This window comes from Drosophila melanogaster, chromosome X (assembly GCF_000001215.4).
Source record: "Drosophila melanogaster chromosome X".
Classification (NCBI taxonomy): Eukaryota; Metazoa; Arthropoda; class Insecta; order Diptera; family Drosophilidae; genus Drosophila; species Drosophila melanogaster.
This window is the reverse complement of record NC_004354.4, coordinates 1,945,417-1,964,069: the sequence shown is the minus strand read 5'-3', so window position 1 is coordinate 1,964,069 and position 18,653 is coordinate 1,945,417. Positions and strand designations below refer to the sequence as shown.

The 18,653-nt window shown below is 41.3% G+C and overlaps 1 protein-coding gene and 1 pseudogene across 7 annotated transcripts in view, besides 1 other annotated feature; one reads left to right on the top strand and one right to left on the bottom strand.

Moving 5' to 3' along the window:
• Nucleotides 1-18,653, bottom strand: part of Hr4 (Hormone receptor 4) — a 66,017-nt gene that overhangs the window by 43,887 nt on the left and 3,477 nt on the right. For all 7 annotated transcript variants that reach the window (NM_001272234.1, NM_001272233.2, NM_001272230.1 and 4 more), the window contains one exon: nt 10,604-10,789. Coding sequence is in view for 1 of the 7 variants with exons in the window: in NM_001272227.1 (NP_001259156.1) it covers nt 10,604-10,789 (186 nt within the window). In the remaining 6 variants the exon portion in view is untranslated. The remainder of the gene's footprint in view (nt 1-10,603; nt 10,790-18,653) is intronic.
• Nucleotides 1,247-9,129: a mobile genetic element.
• On the top strand, nt 9,590-10,418 carry CR46447 (annotated as a pseudogene).

The following is an 18,653-nucleotide window of genomic DNA, read 5'->3' as shown; positions in this document are numbered from 1 at the left end:
ACGAAAATGCAAGGCACTATTTCGGTTTTTATTCGTTTTTTTTTAGTAGTTATCGTGTACAGTGCTCGCTCGTTACAATGTCCAACAAAGACAAGTACTTGTATATTATCGCATACTCTTGATAGCATAGGATTAAATAGACATTAATAAAGATAATAATCAGGCAATGCGACTGGTGGAGAAATCCGCTCTGTGGAGCTACCACTGTAGCTCTCCAGCTCTCGCGCTCTCACATCGGCTACTCAACGGCCGACTTCGACATCGACTTCGGCAAACGGCAATGACAGTGTAGCCGAGCCTCGTACTTTACATTCTGCCGCTGCCTTAGTAGGTCAACAAAATTCCGGACAATGGCCTTTCGCTTTCGTCGGCGACTGCGGCGTCGTCGTCGGCAACGACGCTGGCAGCGCTGCAGCTGGCAGAGCTTCAAAATGTAAATAGAAGCTATGAAGCTAAGGCGAGCGCTTGCTGGCGCCCACCCAACCACCTCCCCATTCACCGCCCATTCACCCTTCGATATGGCGATGGCGTCGCGACGATGAACATGAAGATATTTCAGTCGTCGCCGCAGCTGCAGTTGTTGCTTTTCTTTCCTTCGATGGCGTAATATGTACATATGTATGTATATGTATTAACCGGCATAGAGTCGAAATACCCCAACTGGAACTTCCCCAAGTCCGTGTAACTTGAGACACTATAGTGCTTATAATTATACATAAGCATACTGAATGCTTATTCACAGCTATCCCCAGGGCACCAAAGCCGTCTAAAAGTATGCAATGCACAAAAACGTCCTAATGCAATATATTTAAGCAGTGCGTACTTTTAAGTAGCCCTTTGAAAAGCCGCTAGCATTAGTTTTTCGACCCATGCCACATATTGCCACATAACTCACTGCGGAAGCAAACACTTTGAGCAATCCTAGATTAAAACCGCTGTCCTTTGGTTCAATTCCCACTGAATTTGGTCACTCATCGAGATGATATTAGGCATCAGTGTCACATCAATTCAATCCAAAACTCACAGTGTTCAGACATCCCAGACCTCCCCCCGGAGCAAGTGAAATAGTGAAAAACTAAAAAACTAAAAAAGTGAACAACGCGAAACGAGAAGCACCGAGCGGAAACCCCTCAGGTATGTGGACTATGTAGGTTAAAGGGCAGCGTTCGTTGCACTCGCAGACTGAAGGACACCCCGACTGGGTGGTGGCGGCACAGCGGGTGTTGCTTCCGCTGGGTTTGGGGTGTGTAGTGTATCTACCCTCACTATAACTCTACTCTACATATATATAAGTAACGTACATACATTGTGACACTTTGTTGCAAACACAAATAAACATAATTCACATCAAAGACCACATGCACTTACATAAACACTCCAGCCAATGAAATACGATCTAACGCTTATACATAAGCCGATCGCGGAGCGTGAGAATGCTGAGCATGCACTTAGCAGCTCAAGTGGTCAAGCCATACATAACATATGTATGCCTTCTGCATACACATGTATATGTATATACAATATGTACAATATGTAAGAACACCATGTACGGGTAGCTGTACCCAAAGACAGCAACATAGAATTCATTCAAATAAAACGATTCAAACGAAACAGACGCTCTGAGCTATTCAATATCTATTACACTGAGCTATTACTTATTACTTATTACATGGCGACCGTGACTTGGTCTCGAGTCTGCCTCTGTGTTGTGCCTCTGTGTATTGTGATTATGTATCGTGTATTGTGTTTGTGTTAAAAAAAAAAAAAAAAACAACATTTTGTGCCTATTATATTCAACGTGTGAACACACAAACATAACTAAAATGTACTTGTAGTACTTGGACGCATTAAATGCAAATATATGTTCAATTGAAACAAACAAAGCACAAAAACACACAAAAACACACACAAAAACGCACAAAAACACGCAAACACAGCACACACAGAAGAACAAGCGGCGATTGATGGCAGACGAGCCACAATTCGCCAATGCACAACCACAAGTGCAACGGGACCAGCCAACGCTAGAGGAAGCGTTGCGGTTAAACAACGCCGATGGACCACGCCCACTCACAGTAGCTGAGTACCGGGCACGGCAGGGGAAGAAACAACTACGAAAGCACAAACGCTCAGGACGGAGGATTAAACTACTACAACAACGCCGACTGGTCAAGGAAATGACCCAGTTGGCAAAAGAAGAATCAGCACGACAACGCTACCAAGAGCGTTTGGAAGCCATTGAACAAGAACTTCGCCAAAGTGCGAAGACACGCAAACGGGCTGCTTAAATGCAAATGCCCCAATTTGCCCTAGAATTAAAATAAACCCAAGCCGAGGCGGGAAACCGCTGCTTGAAAATACTAACAAAACTTTATGCTAGGCTTTATACTAAAAAATGTGGTTGGAGATTTTTTTTTTAAAATCCTATTGAATTGTAAATTGTGACTTGTGAGCCAACCACATTAGCACTATCAAATTTCCATGTCTCTGCCACTGAGTATATATACTCAGTTGCAAATAATTTGTGTAACTTTAACAACTTTAAATTTTCTATTTCAAAAATAAAATTTTACATTTTAAATTTAAATGAATAACATTTTAAAAATGGATTAAAAAAAAAAAATAACTTTCTTAAAGAGAATTTTCTTTCTAAAAATACAAGAAAAAATAGATTTTTATTTTTCATATTATATATATAATAACATTATATATAATACTTCAAAAAAAAAAACGTTTCATTGAATATATAAAAATATTCAACACAAATTAAAATAAATTTTCTCCTCAATTTAAAATTACACAAATCAAACAAAAATTAGAAATAAAATTAGGAAACCTAATAAGTAAAACAATTATATTACATGTCATTAAAATTGAATGAGCATTAAAGATAATTCCATACCGAAGATAGACCCCCTAAAGACAATCATTTCGGAACTGTCTACTATGTTAGACAAAAATTCCAATATAGCGGACTCCACCGCAAACGTAATCAATACAGTTCAGGTATCACAGCCCGAACTTAAAATAATTACGGTACTCCTCATAATAATAGTAGTACTGCTATGTGCGAGTATGATAACGAAATTGTACAAACTACATAACAGATGCCTCAAGAAGAAATACTTGAGTGAGGCATTGGACCTAGATAAGGTCTAAAGTAGTACCCTGCGTACAAATTTCGAATATTCAATTAAATAGAAATTATCTTTACATATATATATAAAAAAAAAAAAAAGAATATCAAACATACTATAAATGAAATATTAAGTAGAGACCCCCACTTCGCAAGTAGACTATATTTTATACTTGCCGAGCAACCCGTAAGCCTTTACGAGTTGCAAATATTATACATTAACACCTACAACTGCGAGTTCTTTCCAATGTTCGGGTTGGAAAGAGAACAAGAAATCATGGTATTAAATTCAATACCAAATGTTATCGCAGAAGTTGTAGAAATATCAAACCCAATACTAGGGTCAACAGAAATAACAACAGTTCGTAAGAATTAGAGCATGGAATGGCATGAAATATGCACAACAATTAAAAATATTAAAACTAAATTCGATAAGACATATAAATGCTTATCGCCCAATAGGCCTATACAGGCTGAAACAATTAAAAAACATGCAACTACATTAGTCGACTGCTTTAATGAAGCACGAACACTAATATACGAACATAGAGAAACACTTAATTCTGAACACTGGTCTAAGTTATCAAGACTATTAATCAAACTTCGATTAAACTTGATAGCAGTTAAAAGGAAATTTAGTTTGGAAATTTCAATTCCAACAATACTAAATACCCCTTTAACGATTGATACAGACGAACAATCTGAATCAATAGAACCAGAAGAAATCGATTTAGAGGTCACCGAGTCGGAAGAAAAATATACCGACATCGAGGATAAAGACCTACTAAACCTAACAATTCCAGCTATATTAACATTAGCTGAAGACACTAATCAGGAAAAATTTAAAACAGAAAACATAATGGCACAGTCCAATATTGATTTTCTGAATACAGCATCAAAGCTTATACCCGACTTTGACGGTAAGGCTGAAAACTTAACAAGTTTTATAGATGCTCTAAACATTGTAGATACAATCAAAGGTGAGCATGAGTCTCTAGCTGTTTCGGTTATAAAAACCAAACTTAAAGGCCATGCAAGAAACCTCATAAGTAATGAGCAGACAATTGCTGCAATCATTACCCAACTGTCAAGTGCAGTTAAAGGAGAATCGGTAGAAGTTATATCAGCTAAGCTTCTCAGTCTCCAACAAAAGAGTAAAACGGCCAACCAATACACCCAAGAGGTGGAGAAACTGACAAAGGCTCTTGAAGGCGCCTATATCAGTGAAGGTTTAGGCCAAACTCTTGCCAATAAATACAGCACTACCACAGCTGTAAAGGCCATGACGAAAAATTGCTCCATTGATAAGGTAAAACTTATCATGCAAGCAGGCACATTCACAAACATGAATGATGCCATATCTAAATTTGTAAACAGCTGCACGGAGATAACAGGTCAGAGTAACACTGTACTCTATTATCGACGAGGTGCAAATAACAATAATAGAGGGGGCCGAGGTTATAATCGCGGCAGAAATGGCAACAATTACAACCGAGGCAACAATAATAGTAATAACTATAACAACCGTGGAGGAAGACGAGGCCGAAACCAAGGTAGAGGCCGCGGCAACTCCAACCAAGGTTACAATACCAACAATGTGAGAGTGACGCAAAACACGTCGGAAAACTCACAGACCCCTTTAGGAAACAATCAATAAATGCTAGAGTTCATTCCATCAATTATAGTCTTAATATATTCGTAACTTTTTACAATAATTCAACTGATAACAAGTTAACATTTCTCATTGATACTGGTGCAGATATCTCACTTTTAAAAGTTAATTCAGATAACTTCAAAATTCAGGATGACAAAATAATAAACATCCAAGGCATAGGCCAAGGTGTAATAAAGTCTCAAGGAACAACCCTAATAGATCTTCAATCAACAAAATATATTATTCCACATGAATTTCATTTGGTAAACTCAAATTTTTCAATACCATGTGATGGAATAATAGGCATTGACTTTATAAAAAAATTCAATTGCCAACTTGACTTCAAACCAAGTGAAGACTGGTTTATAATTAGACCCCAAAATTTAAATTATCCAATATATGTCCCAATAACATATAGCGCTGGCAACAATACAGTTCTTCTGCCAGCCAGATCACAAGTTATTCGGAAAATAGACATCAATAGCGTAAATGATCAAATATTCGTTCCTAATCAGGAAATACATAATGGAATTTATGTTGCGAATACAATAGCAGCATCAAAAAATGTATATATTCGACTTCTAAATACCACTAATTTCGACCAAATGGTCAAAGTAAACAAAATCAAATATGAAAATCTTAAAGATTATGACATTCATAATACCAATCTAGAAGATAGAAGCGAAAAAGTACTATCATTACTGAAGAAAAATTTTCCAGAACAATTTAAAAGTCAATTAACTGAATTATGCACAAAGTATAGTGATGTGTTCGGACTGGAAACCGAACCAATATCAACAAATAATTTTTATAAACAAACATTAAGACTTAAAGATGATGAACCCATTTATATTAAGAACTACAGAAGCCCGCATAGCCATATCGAAGAAATTCAAAAACAAGTAGGGAAATTAATTAACGACAAAATCGTAGAACCATCTGTATCTGAATATAACAGCCCACTCTTGCTAGTTCCGAAAAAATCATTACCGAATTCAGAACAAAAGAAATGGCGATTAGTAATTGACTATCGTCAAATTAATAAGAAACTACTTTCTGATAAATTCCCACTCCCTAGAATTGATGACATTTTAGATCAACTAGGTCGAGCTAAATACTTTTCATGCCTTGACTTGATGTCAGGTTTCCATCAAATAGAACTTGAAGAAAACTCAAGAAATATAACATCTTTTTCAACAAGCAATGGCTCATATCGCTTCACGCGATTACCATTTGGTCTCAAAATAGCACCAAATTCATTTCAGAGAATGATGACTATATCATTCTCTGGTTTAGAACCTTCTCAGGCATTCCTTTATATGGATGACTTAATGGTGATAGGATGTTCCGAAAAACACATGATTAAAAACTTAACTGATGTTTTTAATATATGTAGGAAATATAACCTAAAGTTGCATCCGGAAAAATGTTCATTTTTCATGCATGAAGTGACATTCCTAGGTCACAAATGCACAGACAAAGGAGTTTTGCCAGATGACAAAAAATATGACGTCATCAAAAATTATCCTGTCCCTCACGATGCGGACAGCGCAAGACGATTTGTAGCATTCTGCAACTATTATCGTCGATTTATAAAGAACTTCGCCGACTATTCACGGCACATAACTAGATTATGTAAAAAGAATGTTCCTTTTGAATGGTCAAGCGAATGCCAAAACGCATTCGAATACCTTAAAGAAAAGCTTATGCACCCCACATTATTACAATATCCTGATTTTCGCAAAGAATTTTGCATCATAACGGATGCTAGTAAACAAGCTTGTGGAGCGGTTTTAACCCAGAACCGAGACGGAATTCAGCTCCCAATATCTTATGCATCACGTTCGTTTACAAAAGGGGAAAGCAATAAGAGTACAACGGAACAAGAGTTAGCGGCAATTCATTGGGCAATTACCCATTTTAGACCATACATTTATGGCAAACATTTCACAATCAAAACAGATCACAGACCTTTAACATATCTATTTTCTATGACCAATCCCAATTCAAAATTAACTCGCATGCGACTAGAGCTTGAAGAATACGACTTCACTGTAGAATACCTAAAGGGAAAAGATAATTTTGTGGCAGATGCACTGTCACGTATCACTATAAACGAGCTGAAAGACATATCAGCAAATGTACTAAAAGTCACTACAAGACAGCAAAGTAAACAGAAAAATATCTGCGCAGATACTAATATAAATAAACAAGAAGAAACTCTTGTTAACGCTTCTAAGCCCAACGTATATGAAGTCATTAATAATGACGAAATACGAAAAGTAGTGACTCTGCGAATAACTGAATCAAAATGTTTATTCAAACATGGAAATAAAGTTATAGCAAGAATTGATGTTAGCGATCTGTACACCAATGGAATTCTAGACTTAGGTCAGTTCTTCCAAAGGCTTGAAACACAAGCCGGTATACATGAGATCAGCCAACTCAAAGTGGCACCGAGCGAAAAGATCTTTGAAACAATTTCAATAGACTCTTTTAAAAAAATGGGCAATAAATTATTGAAAATATTGAGAGTAGCGCTACTCAAGCCGGTGACCCAAATATATGATCAAAAAGATCAAGAAGCGATACTGTTTACATACCATGACGATCCAATTCAAGGAGGTCATACAGGCATTACAAGAACGCTAGCAAAAATTAAAAGACATTATTATTGGAAAAATATGACACGTCATATCAAAGAGTACGTTAATAAATGTCAAAAATGCCTTACGTCTAAAACAACGACGCATACAAAAACACCCCTTACAATAACGGAAACACCAACTTGCGCTTTCGACAGAGTGATAGTAGACACTATAGGTCCACTACCCAAATCGGAAAATGGTAATGAATATGCAGTCACTCTAATCTGTGACTTAACAAAATATTTAGTTGCCATACCAATTCCCAACAAAAATGCAAATACAGTCGCAAAAGCTATATTTGAATCATTCATTCTGAAGTACGGTCCAATGAAGACGTTCATTACGGACATGGGAACAGAATACAAGAATAGCATTATAGCCGACTTATGCAAATATCTGAGAATAGACAATATAACGTCTACAGCACACCACCACCAGACATTAGGTACCGTTGAAAGAAGTCATCGAACCTTCAATGAGTACATTCGTTCATATATATCAGTAGATAAAACTGACTGGGACATATGGTTACAATATTTTGTGTACTGTTTTAACACTACACCATCCGTAACGCATAATTACTGTCCATATGAACTAGTATTTGGTAAGACTAGTAATTTAGCAAAACAATTTAGTAACATAGATAATATAGACCCTATATATAACATAGATGATTACGCTAAAGAAGTTAAATTTAGACTAGAAAACGCGTATAAAAGAGCACGCATATTATTAGAAAGTAATAAAGTAAAACAGAAAACCAGTTATGATAACAAAGTTAGCGATTTTAAACTAAAAGTAGGAGATAACGTTTTAATAAGAAACGAAACAGGTCACAAACTAGAACCAACGTATCTAGGGCCATTCGAAGTAATTAGAATCGAAGAAAACAATAACATAGTAATTAGGAATAAAAAGAACAAAGAACAGAAAGTTCATAAGGATAGGTTAAAAATATATAATTAATGAAACGTTTTATACAAAATAAATAACTAAAAAAAAAAAAAAAAAAAAAAAGGTCTGATCAACCGAAAAAAAAAAAAAAAAAATTTAATAAGTTTTTGTCTAAGAAAGTTAAAAATAGAAGCATAACGTAATTATAAACAACAAAAAAAAAAAAATATAAAAAAAAAAATTCTTTTACACAAATTATTCTGAGACCAAACTTTTTCTAATAGAAAGGATAAATAAGAAATAATATAAGAAAAAAAATGTTTTAATTAATTAAATGACTACATATATTACGTCATTTCTCTAAAAAGGGAGGTGTAGTGTATCTACCCTCACTATAACTCTACTCTACATATATATAAGTAACGTACATACATTGTGACACTTTGTTGCAAACACAAATAAACATAATTCACATCAAAGACCACATGCACTTACATAAACACTCCAGCCAATGAAATACGATCTAACGCTTATACATAAGCCGATCGCGGAGCGTGAGAATGCTGAGCATGCACTTAGCAGCTCAAGTGGTCAAGCCATACATAACATATGTATGCCTTCTGCATACACATGTATATGTATATACAATATGTACAATATGTAAGAACACCATGTACGGGTAGCTGTACCCAAAGACAGCAACATAGAATTCATTCAAATAAAACGATTCAAACGAAACAGACGCTCTGAGCTATTCAATATCTATTACACTGAGCTATTACTTATTACTTATTACAGGTGGCCTTACATAAAAACTCGATGGTAACGGGAAGGGGCAACGCTGCGAAAAGCGACGCCACCCAGCGAAGTCACGGACTTTGGAGTGTGCTTCAGGAGGCGGCAACGACATGGGCGGAACCCTCCCCGCACCTCACACCCGCCAAGGGATGCTACATCCCTTCGGCGGCCCGCCTCCTGGCATTGCTTATGTATGCGGGCGGCTACACGACAAAAAAAAAGGTCAAATCACTTTGGCGTTTGCGAAAAAGTTGACTATGGCTGGTCATTCATGAGCAGCATTATTAGTTCCGTCGACTCGGTGTCTGGGAAAACTTCAACCGTTTTGTTGCTTGTCAAAATCCTTTCAGCTTGCTGCACGTTCTTATATTTATTTTCCATCTAACGCAGGTTGTTGCCACAGATTTGCCAAAAACTTCACTTTTGGAGCGGAAAACATGTCGTAGGGCGTGCAACAGAGAATCCGTCGTGGCCGCCTTTTTGGAAGAGATGGAAAGGTATACGGGCGAGATGCCCTCACTTTCTAGCTTCTCATCACCAGTCCGCGAAGATTCGTGCGAACAGAGCACAAAGGCTTCCTCCACTGAGGAGGAGGATAAGAGCTGCTCCTATCGCCAGAGCCTTCGGCGGAAAAAACGCATATTGGCCTCATCGCCGCTGTCCATGGAAGAGCTTTTCCATAAGCAGATGCACAATACCAGGAATACTTCGACAATGGAAGAAGGGGGAAAGTATTTTCCACTTCGTCAAGCATCGTTGCATGGCCTTGACCTTTAGCGTCAACACTTACCGGGTGCTGATCCGCTCCCTCCTGGCAGCCATCGTGCCGCTGTACAGCATGCTCTGCATGGCGCACCCGAATAGCATTCTTCTCTGTGTTCCGGCCAAATAATTAAGTTACCCATCAACGTGGGCGTGTACTTCTTGGGCCTCTTGCCCTATGTGCTCCGCCTGCAATACGGGACACCTGGGACACTTGGTTCGTCTACAACGATCAAGTGCTGACCACCGCCGATACTTCGGTCATCCAGCTCGTCTAATCCTTCGAGCTGGTTCTGCTAATGGCTCAGGGACTGCAGAGTTTCCTACAGGCCCTCCGCATCTACAAGCTGATCGCCGGAACAGACAACCATCGCGTGGCGCAGCTGGAAGGGGTAAACGGCTACCATTCAGTTTTCTGGTAACCCTGTGTGAGTTAACGTGCCTTTCGCAAAACATGTCAAAATTCTGGTACATCACCAGCGTGAGCACCTTGGATGTTTACCGTTCCTTCAAGGAACGTGCATTTGGTCCGTAGTCTAACAAATTCCACAAATTTCACACAAAACCCCATTAGCCACAAGCCCCCCAGGCACAAGTCCTGCCATCTGACCAATACAACCACTACAAAATTATCGGGTAAGTTCAGATCCTTATGATAAAACAGACTAGCCACAATTAATTCAGGCCATGCAAAAGCTTTTGCGAACTTACAGTTGGGTATTTCCGCTCTCCGGGTTGGTAATCTTGCTCTTGCTGCTTGTCTTGAAACGGTCTTCAGTTCGAAACTTTGGGTTTGTGGTCGGGTTTTGGGTTTTACGTATATGTTTAATATCAAAGCTGTCAATTTTGTTATTGACAGGTTGACTTTGCAAATAGTGGTGCACAAATTGTTGGTGGCTGCAAAGAAAGGAATTAAATGGGTTTTGTTAATTCAAATGCAAATCTAAAATATTGTAATTTCCAAAAACTTGGGTCGACTTGGTTGGTGTCTTGGCTTTGCCGTAGCCGGCGCACCAACCTCTGGCGCCCTCTATGTCTGGTGGCTGCTGCACAGATGGCGCCAGCCAACTGGTGCCAGCAGCTGGTGCACTAGATGGCGTGCTGCCTTTGTTTTGATGGCGTTTCGATTGCAGTGTCAGTTTGTGTGCCAATCGGTTTCATTAACCCCAACGCTATGTATGTATGCCTGCGCATGTGTGTGTGTGGGTATGTGTGGGTGTAGGTGCTGCGGCAGCGTCAGAGAAAGGTCAACAAAGTACGTTTCATGGACACAAACGCAGTTGCGGCTGTCTCTTTTTGTACTACTTTTCCGTTTCGATGTTGTCCTTCTAATGGCTCACTTAACTCCAATAAAGTTGGGTACTTATTCTATCTCTCACAACTTATAGGCGTGACTAAAATGAATTTGTACACAATTCGCTAAAACTGAAATCTATGTAATCTTCACAATTGGTGCAGTAAACATTCGGTTTTATGGGTTCAATGCATCGAACACGCTCTTGATTTCTAATGCAACTGCAAAAACGCGGAAGAATATGCATGCAACGCCATAGCTATGCAAAGGGGCTGGGCATCACCGGGAAAATGCGAATAAATAAACAGAAAACGAAAACAACATGAACTCCGATGGCAGACAGCTGAATGAAAATGGAACCGCTTTACAAGTGCATTAGTTAGTTAGATTAGTTAGATCGCTCTCTGTTTATAATGCCGAAAGGACCTCTGTCGCCAGCACTCAAACACATACATATACTGAGTAAGTCCAATCCGATCGAGCCCCATTGCCCCGGGACAGGTGCAACAACAGTTGGCCGAGGGCAGGTCCATCCTCTGGCCACCTAGTTGCAATACTCCCCGCCCACCCCTGTTCCACAGTGAATTCCCAGTGAAACGAGACGGAGGGCACACAGCACAGCGCCACAGGCAGAGGCAAAAGCAAAGGCAGCCGGGCGCATGCAAATAAAAATAGATTTTTTCGTTATATAGGATAACGACCACCAACGACCCCAAAGTTGGAACGCCGACGTCGGACGGTGACGTCGGTCGGGACGCCAACGTTCTCGGGCAACGACCGGCGAAAACAAACGCAAACGCATCCAAAGTTTGCCTACCCCCAAGCAGCAGCTCCAACTGGCATCTCTTTCCTATAGCCATCCCTTTCTGTTTCTCTTGCCCGCTAGGGTGGACCACTGCGCTCGTTGGCAGCCGAGGACTATAACCTAGTCCTTTCAATGGCGTCGAACATAGTAGCTCCTAATTCGTAGTGACATTTAATCCGCCGCGGCTTGCCATTTTTGCAACATTATGAACGGTGTTATACAACAGCAGAAACCCTTGAAAAGTGGACCACCCTAATGCCTACTTTCCCTTCTCCACATTCCGGTTGTTAGTCGAAGAGCGTTCTTTCGAAGAGAGTTCGCTTGCTTCTCTTTAGGTCCTACGACTCACACACACACACACACATATACATATACACGCAGCACGTAATAACTCGTAGGGGTTGCTGACCCCTCTTCTCAGGGTCGTCGAAGGTTGTTGAACTCGGCAGCGCGCAGTCTGTCTCGCTCGCTCTTGTTGGGCACCGGCCCTTGTCTGTTGACGAGGGTCGCCCCTGCTCCTAACATGAACTGCCCGTTCCTTCCACTCGCCCTCCCCAACCGCCGCCCAGTCGCTCCTTTTTGCGGCCTGAAATGTGTGCTGGTCGTTGGCCTTTCCATCGCTCCTCTCTGTCGCTCCTTCGTGACGTAATGTGGCAACAGGGCATTCCCGATGGCGTTGCTTCCTCTCTGCTCCTGCTTGTGGCACCTACCCCCCGCCCATGCCGTATCGCGATTGTTGACGCTGCTTTTTGTATTCCCATTTATTCGATTCTTGTATTTAGGGGAAGCGAAATGTAGGGCTGCTGCTGCCGTTGCACTCTTCGTTTGTTTGTGGTTGTGTTCTGTGTGTGTGCTGTGCTGTGCTGTGCTCGAGTGTTGGTGCATAGTTCAACATTGTCTGAGGTTAGGGTTGAATGCTCGACGGGCCGCGTCCTCGTCTGCCCCGCTCCCTTCGGGTGCCGAGTCAATGCAAACTAACTATTACGGAACCCCCAGCTAACCAGCCACCCAGCGTTCATTTCAATCTGCAGCGTGCGACACGTTTTAAAGGGGAGCCATCGAGTTATCCCTGCTTAAGCCACTCCAGACACATCGATTCGTTGATGTTTCGCTGGCGAATCTCGCCAGATTAGATCACTTACGATTGAGGAGCATTATATTGCGGTGTCACTGTGCACGAAGTCCTCAGATAGTCCAAGGTTAGTTAGAATCTGAGCGGCTAAAGCTGTGGGTTAACTGTTGTTATTGGTACCATTGCCCGAGTTGTTTTAATCATGTATTTATAAATGCTATCGGTTGAATTCACGTTAGTTTCGCTGTTCGCAATCTTATGCTTTCGGCACTAGGCAACAGTAAGTTTTGGTATCTGATTCGTCTAGGCCTTTAATTCCCCTTTACCTAAACCACCCAACCCCCCGCCCACCCAAGTCCTGCCACTTTCTTCACTTTTTGCTGTTGCAGGGTTTATCAGTCGGATGATTGGCGCGTGGTTGGCTTTTATCGGTCATTCGCCTCCACCGCCAAGTAAGCGAATGGGCAAGGGAGGCAGGGAGGCAGCGCGGAGCGGAGGAAGATAAACGAGTGGGGGAGTGGGGAAGTGAGGGAGCGGGAGTGGGAGAATCTAGGAGAGTGCGTAGTGGTCAGCAATGCGTCACCATCAATCACACGCAGAATGTGAGAGAGAGAGAGAGAAGAGGCGTGAAAGGGGGAGGGGAGAATATAGTGCTGTGGGGGAAGGGGCAGGGAGAGTAAGAAAGAAAATGCCATGACCGTGAAGTTTAACGCCCTCCGGCATCGCAGCTGGCAGCGCTGCCCATAGTCCACAATCTGCAAGATACATTCCACGGCACTCGCGTTCCACGACCAACTGGAGTTCCACTCACGGCAAATGCAGATCCATAGTTCTAGTTGAAGATTTGCCCAATGTCACTGGAACTATACCTATGTATGTATATCCGATTTAGAGTTGACTTCACTTATGATTATTAATCCGCTCGTACATTTCGGTAACTTGGACTTTCTGGCCAATTTAATGCGGTGACCCAAAACTGCCTATAGTTACTCCAATTTGCTGTAGTATAGGTACACGTTCTGACATCCGCATACATATGTACATATATAGAAGATATTGGTAAAGTATAGTATAAAGTGTCTTTGTCCTGCGTGCTAAAGAAAATGGATCGTTTCACGTTGAAAACGCCGCCCCCCGCCCGACCTTTTCCCTTCCGCACCACCGGCGACTTCGCAGCGACGTTGGCGTTTTTGTGGTTTGACATTGAACTCGAAATTGATGCGCATCGCTGAGCAAATGCGTTGCCCCTCTGCCAGCAGCAGCCACCCACTCAGTCGCCCTCTCTCATTCTGGCCTTCGTGTTGCTCCATCTTATTAGCCATTTCGCTGGCCACCTTTTCCGTTTATTTGGCTTTTGGTGTGATGGGCCAGTTCAGTGAACTTTTGCATAGAAAGCGCGCGGCAGAAATCTCTTTTTTCGGCTTGACTTTCGAGCTTGCCGAAATCTACATATGTACATACAAACATTCATACATATGTACATATTATAGAGGTGTGTGCGTGTGCTTGAGATAGTGTGGGGACAAGGCGTGTGAGTGAGCTAGGAATTAGCAAGTGTAGCATTAAACAGTTTTTTTAAACAAATCTTATCATTCTCCTTTTAGTGCACAATTAATGGAATCCTTGGCTTGGAAAACTAAGAAAAAAAAGAACTAAAAACGGAAAAACAATGATATCTAGACAATCTCACTGGCGGCTGTCAGAAATTGAGTATTACTTAAAAAAGCTAAATGATTTTCACGAAGTCCCGCATGGAAATCCGCTTGTTCCAGCTTTAATTCCTTGTAAGCAATCAAATAAATAAGGAAGCATACAGATTTACGGTCGTGGAACTTCCTATTTGGGCAGGAAGTAAGCTTAAAATTTGGCCAAAAGATAAGGCCATAAGCAGCGCACGGACTAACGGAATCGCTGCGTGTAAGTTTATTATGTATTTGTTTTTGGCTTTTGTAGTTCTTTTATGTGCTCCACATACATATTCAAAGAACCGAATTGAGTTCATAAGCGACTGAAGAAAGACCAACAGCACCAACAATGGCAAAGCTCAAGAGAGGCAACAACAGCAACAGCAGCGACGACCAATTTTATGAAAGTCACAGTCAAGGTCAACATGCGTGCAAAGAGCGAGCGGGACGGCGCGAGTGCGAATGCTGGCCGAAAGAAAGAATCGCGGATCTTTGTTGTTGCTGTGTACGGTAAATTGGGGTGGACCCGGGTGGGTGGGTGTTTCATCTAAGATTGTATTTTCTTTATTTGTATTTTGCATATACATACATATGTACAATTAAATGCGTTTTAAAATCGTTTTTTAGCGGCCAACAGGTGGCTTCGTATTGCAACTCGATTCTGAACGAGATTCTGCTGGCTGGTCCACCTTAAAGTATATTCGCACTGCTTTCTATCTATGATAAGCGCACAAAGAATTTTCTATACGACGAATGCAAAGCAGAAGCGAAGGAAAGTGTGCGAGCTTTGTGTGTGTGTTTGTGTGGGTGCGGCTAAGGCGGCGGCGATCAACAAGGAAGTGCACAAAAGTCGAAATGGCCAACGAAAAACGGCGAAAAAGAGCAACAATCACAGGTTAAAAGCGGAGCCAAAGCAGGCAGCAAACGAAATCAAATCAAAAGTAATAAAAAATGACTCACTTGATCCCCACGGCACACCAACACTGGCACAACCGCGCTCACACACAAATACAAAATGGCTAGGTCGGTCGTTCAACCTGAAATCGCGAGAGCAAGAGCGCAAAAGAGAGAGTAAGAGAGCTCATTTTGTTTGCTTTTTCTTGCTTTTCAGCCGGCCGGTTTTGCTCTCTCTCTATCTTTCTGTCCTGCTCTTTATGTCATAACGCTTCTGGTTTCGGTTTTTATTGTTGTTGTTGTTTAGGGTTTAATGACATTGCCGGTTCGTCTTCTTCTTGCCTGCCGTTGTTTTCTTCTTTCTTTCGTACTCTTTGTTTTTATTTTCATTCGTATTGTAGTTGTTCTTGTCGTTGTAGTTGTTCTTTGCGGCTTGTACGCTTGCTCTTGCAAGGCAAATGAAACTACTGCAACAACAACAACAACAACAACAACAACCACACTATGCCGACTGTACAGTGAATACAAATGCGCAAAGGACGGTCCTGGCGGCCAAAGTAACCGAAGGAAAGCTGAAAACCCACTCCGCACTTTCCCCGGAAAACAGTCCACCCCACAAACGTTTTTGTTTAGTACACAATTCCAGGTGTTATTCCGACGCTATTGTATTTCAAATAAACGAGATTAACAAATGCATATGCACTTGTTTATAATTAAAACTAATGGAATTGATATTAAAAGCTAGTTGAAAACGCCATCGACTCATTTGTGGGGTGTGCAACAAAACACTGCTGCAACTTTCTGCTGTGCTGTATTTTTACTTTTTAGTAGTTGTTGTTGTTGCCCCGACGACGCTACTTTGCTTCCTCTGCCGACGTCGGCAGCGCAGCTGTGCGGTCTTGTTTTTGCTCTTGGCTTTGCACTGCCTTTGATTTTGATTTTGCTTCTGCTTCTGCTTTTGTTTTATCACGCTCACAAATGTGTGTTAGTTGGCGGTCATTCACATTGAACATGCCCTTTTTGTTGTTTTTCTTTTGGTTCGTTGTGCGCGCTTTCCGCGTGCCTGTGTGTGTGTGTGCGTGTAAGCATCTGTGTGCGGGAGAATATCTGTGTGCAGCAACTTCAACTTAAACTTGACGCTTAACATTTTTGAGTCTTTTTTTAAATCCTTGTATATATATATCATTTCTACCTTATTACGAACGTGTGCAAGAGCGAGAGGCCAGACGGCCGCCTTTTTCTCTTTTGTATGCACTGCAATTTGCATTTGAGCTGGGTCCATTGGAATTGACGTCATTATTGAACGGATTACGCAATTCCGACTAAAAAAAGCCGACTAATTTAACCATATCAGCTCGAATATCGGCGAGCGAAAGAGACAGTAGTCGAGGGAAAAGCATGGGCGAAAACGCACACACACACACACCATAAAGCGCGAGAGGGCGGAATGGTAATGGGAGTAGTGTAAAAGTAAAAGGTCATTGAACGAACATTGTACCTATTTTCGCTATTCACACACACATATTCGTGCCCGTGCCTGTGTGTGGGCGAATTGTTATTACTATTCGCCAGTTACAACAAAAAAAAAATACACGAATACGTACATACGTACGAATGTGTACAAAGCCAACAAATTAAAAGAGAAACCCGAACTTCCGATACAAGTTGGAAAGAAATTGCAAATACTCTATTAGCGAAGGTATCCAACATATAAATAGAGCGATCCGTGCGCGATACGCACCTTACCTCAGGTGACGGGATATCCCTCAAAGTACCGGACAAACATGACTTATCGGTTGTACACACATACACAGATCTATGCACACATACTTACGTATACTTTCGAGGAAACTCAAGGCATTTATTACTCGATCTTCGAATCCATAGTTTGAAACTTAAGCTCAATATTTGTAGATATCAAAAGAAAGTCTTTAGCCTCTCAAAACAAATCCAAATTACTGCTCACTGTAACCACAGCCAATAAGCTTCTTCGCTAGGAAAGGGCAAACTGAGTAATGGCTCTTCGTATTCCGTACTCGAACAAGTCAACAACCGAGTGGAGAAATTTGAGCGATGAAGTATATGGAAGTGAAATGGTGAAATGGTAAAATGGCCCAAAGGGAAAGAGGCAGCCGCGAAAGATCGCAACCATCAGATCGCTTGTGTAGGTACTGGATTGGATTGGATTGGATTGGATCGCCTCTGGCCAGATATCACGCATTCCCCGGCGTAGCTCATTAGTCAGGACTCGGCTGACAACTCGCCGGGTCGCGAGTCCAAAGGTCGCAACGTGATCGTTCCGTCTTTTCTGTTGGCTGAAGAAAGCGGCTAAAACTGCAAGAGTCGCTAAAAAGACGGAGCATTGAAAAGTGCCAACCCAGCTTGGAACAAAAGGTGTCCAATTGTGACCCCGAACAGGATGATTCATCGCGTATTGGGAAAGTGCAATCCACGCGGAAGTCGTTTTAAAATTCCGAAGAACACACGCTCAAGGCGTTTCGTAACTTTCGACTGATTGCTGTTTCAATATGGCACATCATAAATTTATCAGATGGTATATTGGATATTCTTAAACTTGCCAGAACAACAAGCATTGTGCATCTTGCATTTGTCAAAATTGTAGCTTTTAATTTTCCCAATGAGGGAGGCGGCTAAATACAAACACAATCAATCCAATGGCACATAATTAGTAATCATGACTAAGGATAGAAAAGCGCGTGACAAAGAGGGAGAGAGCAGGAAAGAGTGCGATACGGAGACAATAAGAACTTTATCGAGGCACTGACCCCTGGGGTGATTTATAAGTTACGTATGTGTGCATGGCCACTACCGACTCCCCCTGCTGCCCCTCCCACTGTGCATAATATTGTCACAGCTATCAAATGGCAAGAGGAAAATGAACAGCGGCGAACTAGAGATAAGGAAAATTCCTCTTCATTCCTTTCAACTTAGCCCGAGATTCGATGGGGATCAAGCAACTGTGAACCGAGTGGCATTGGGCCACGGGGAAC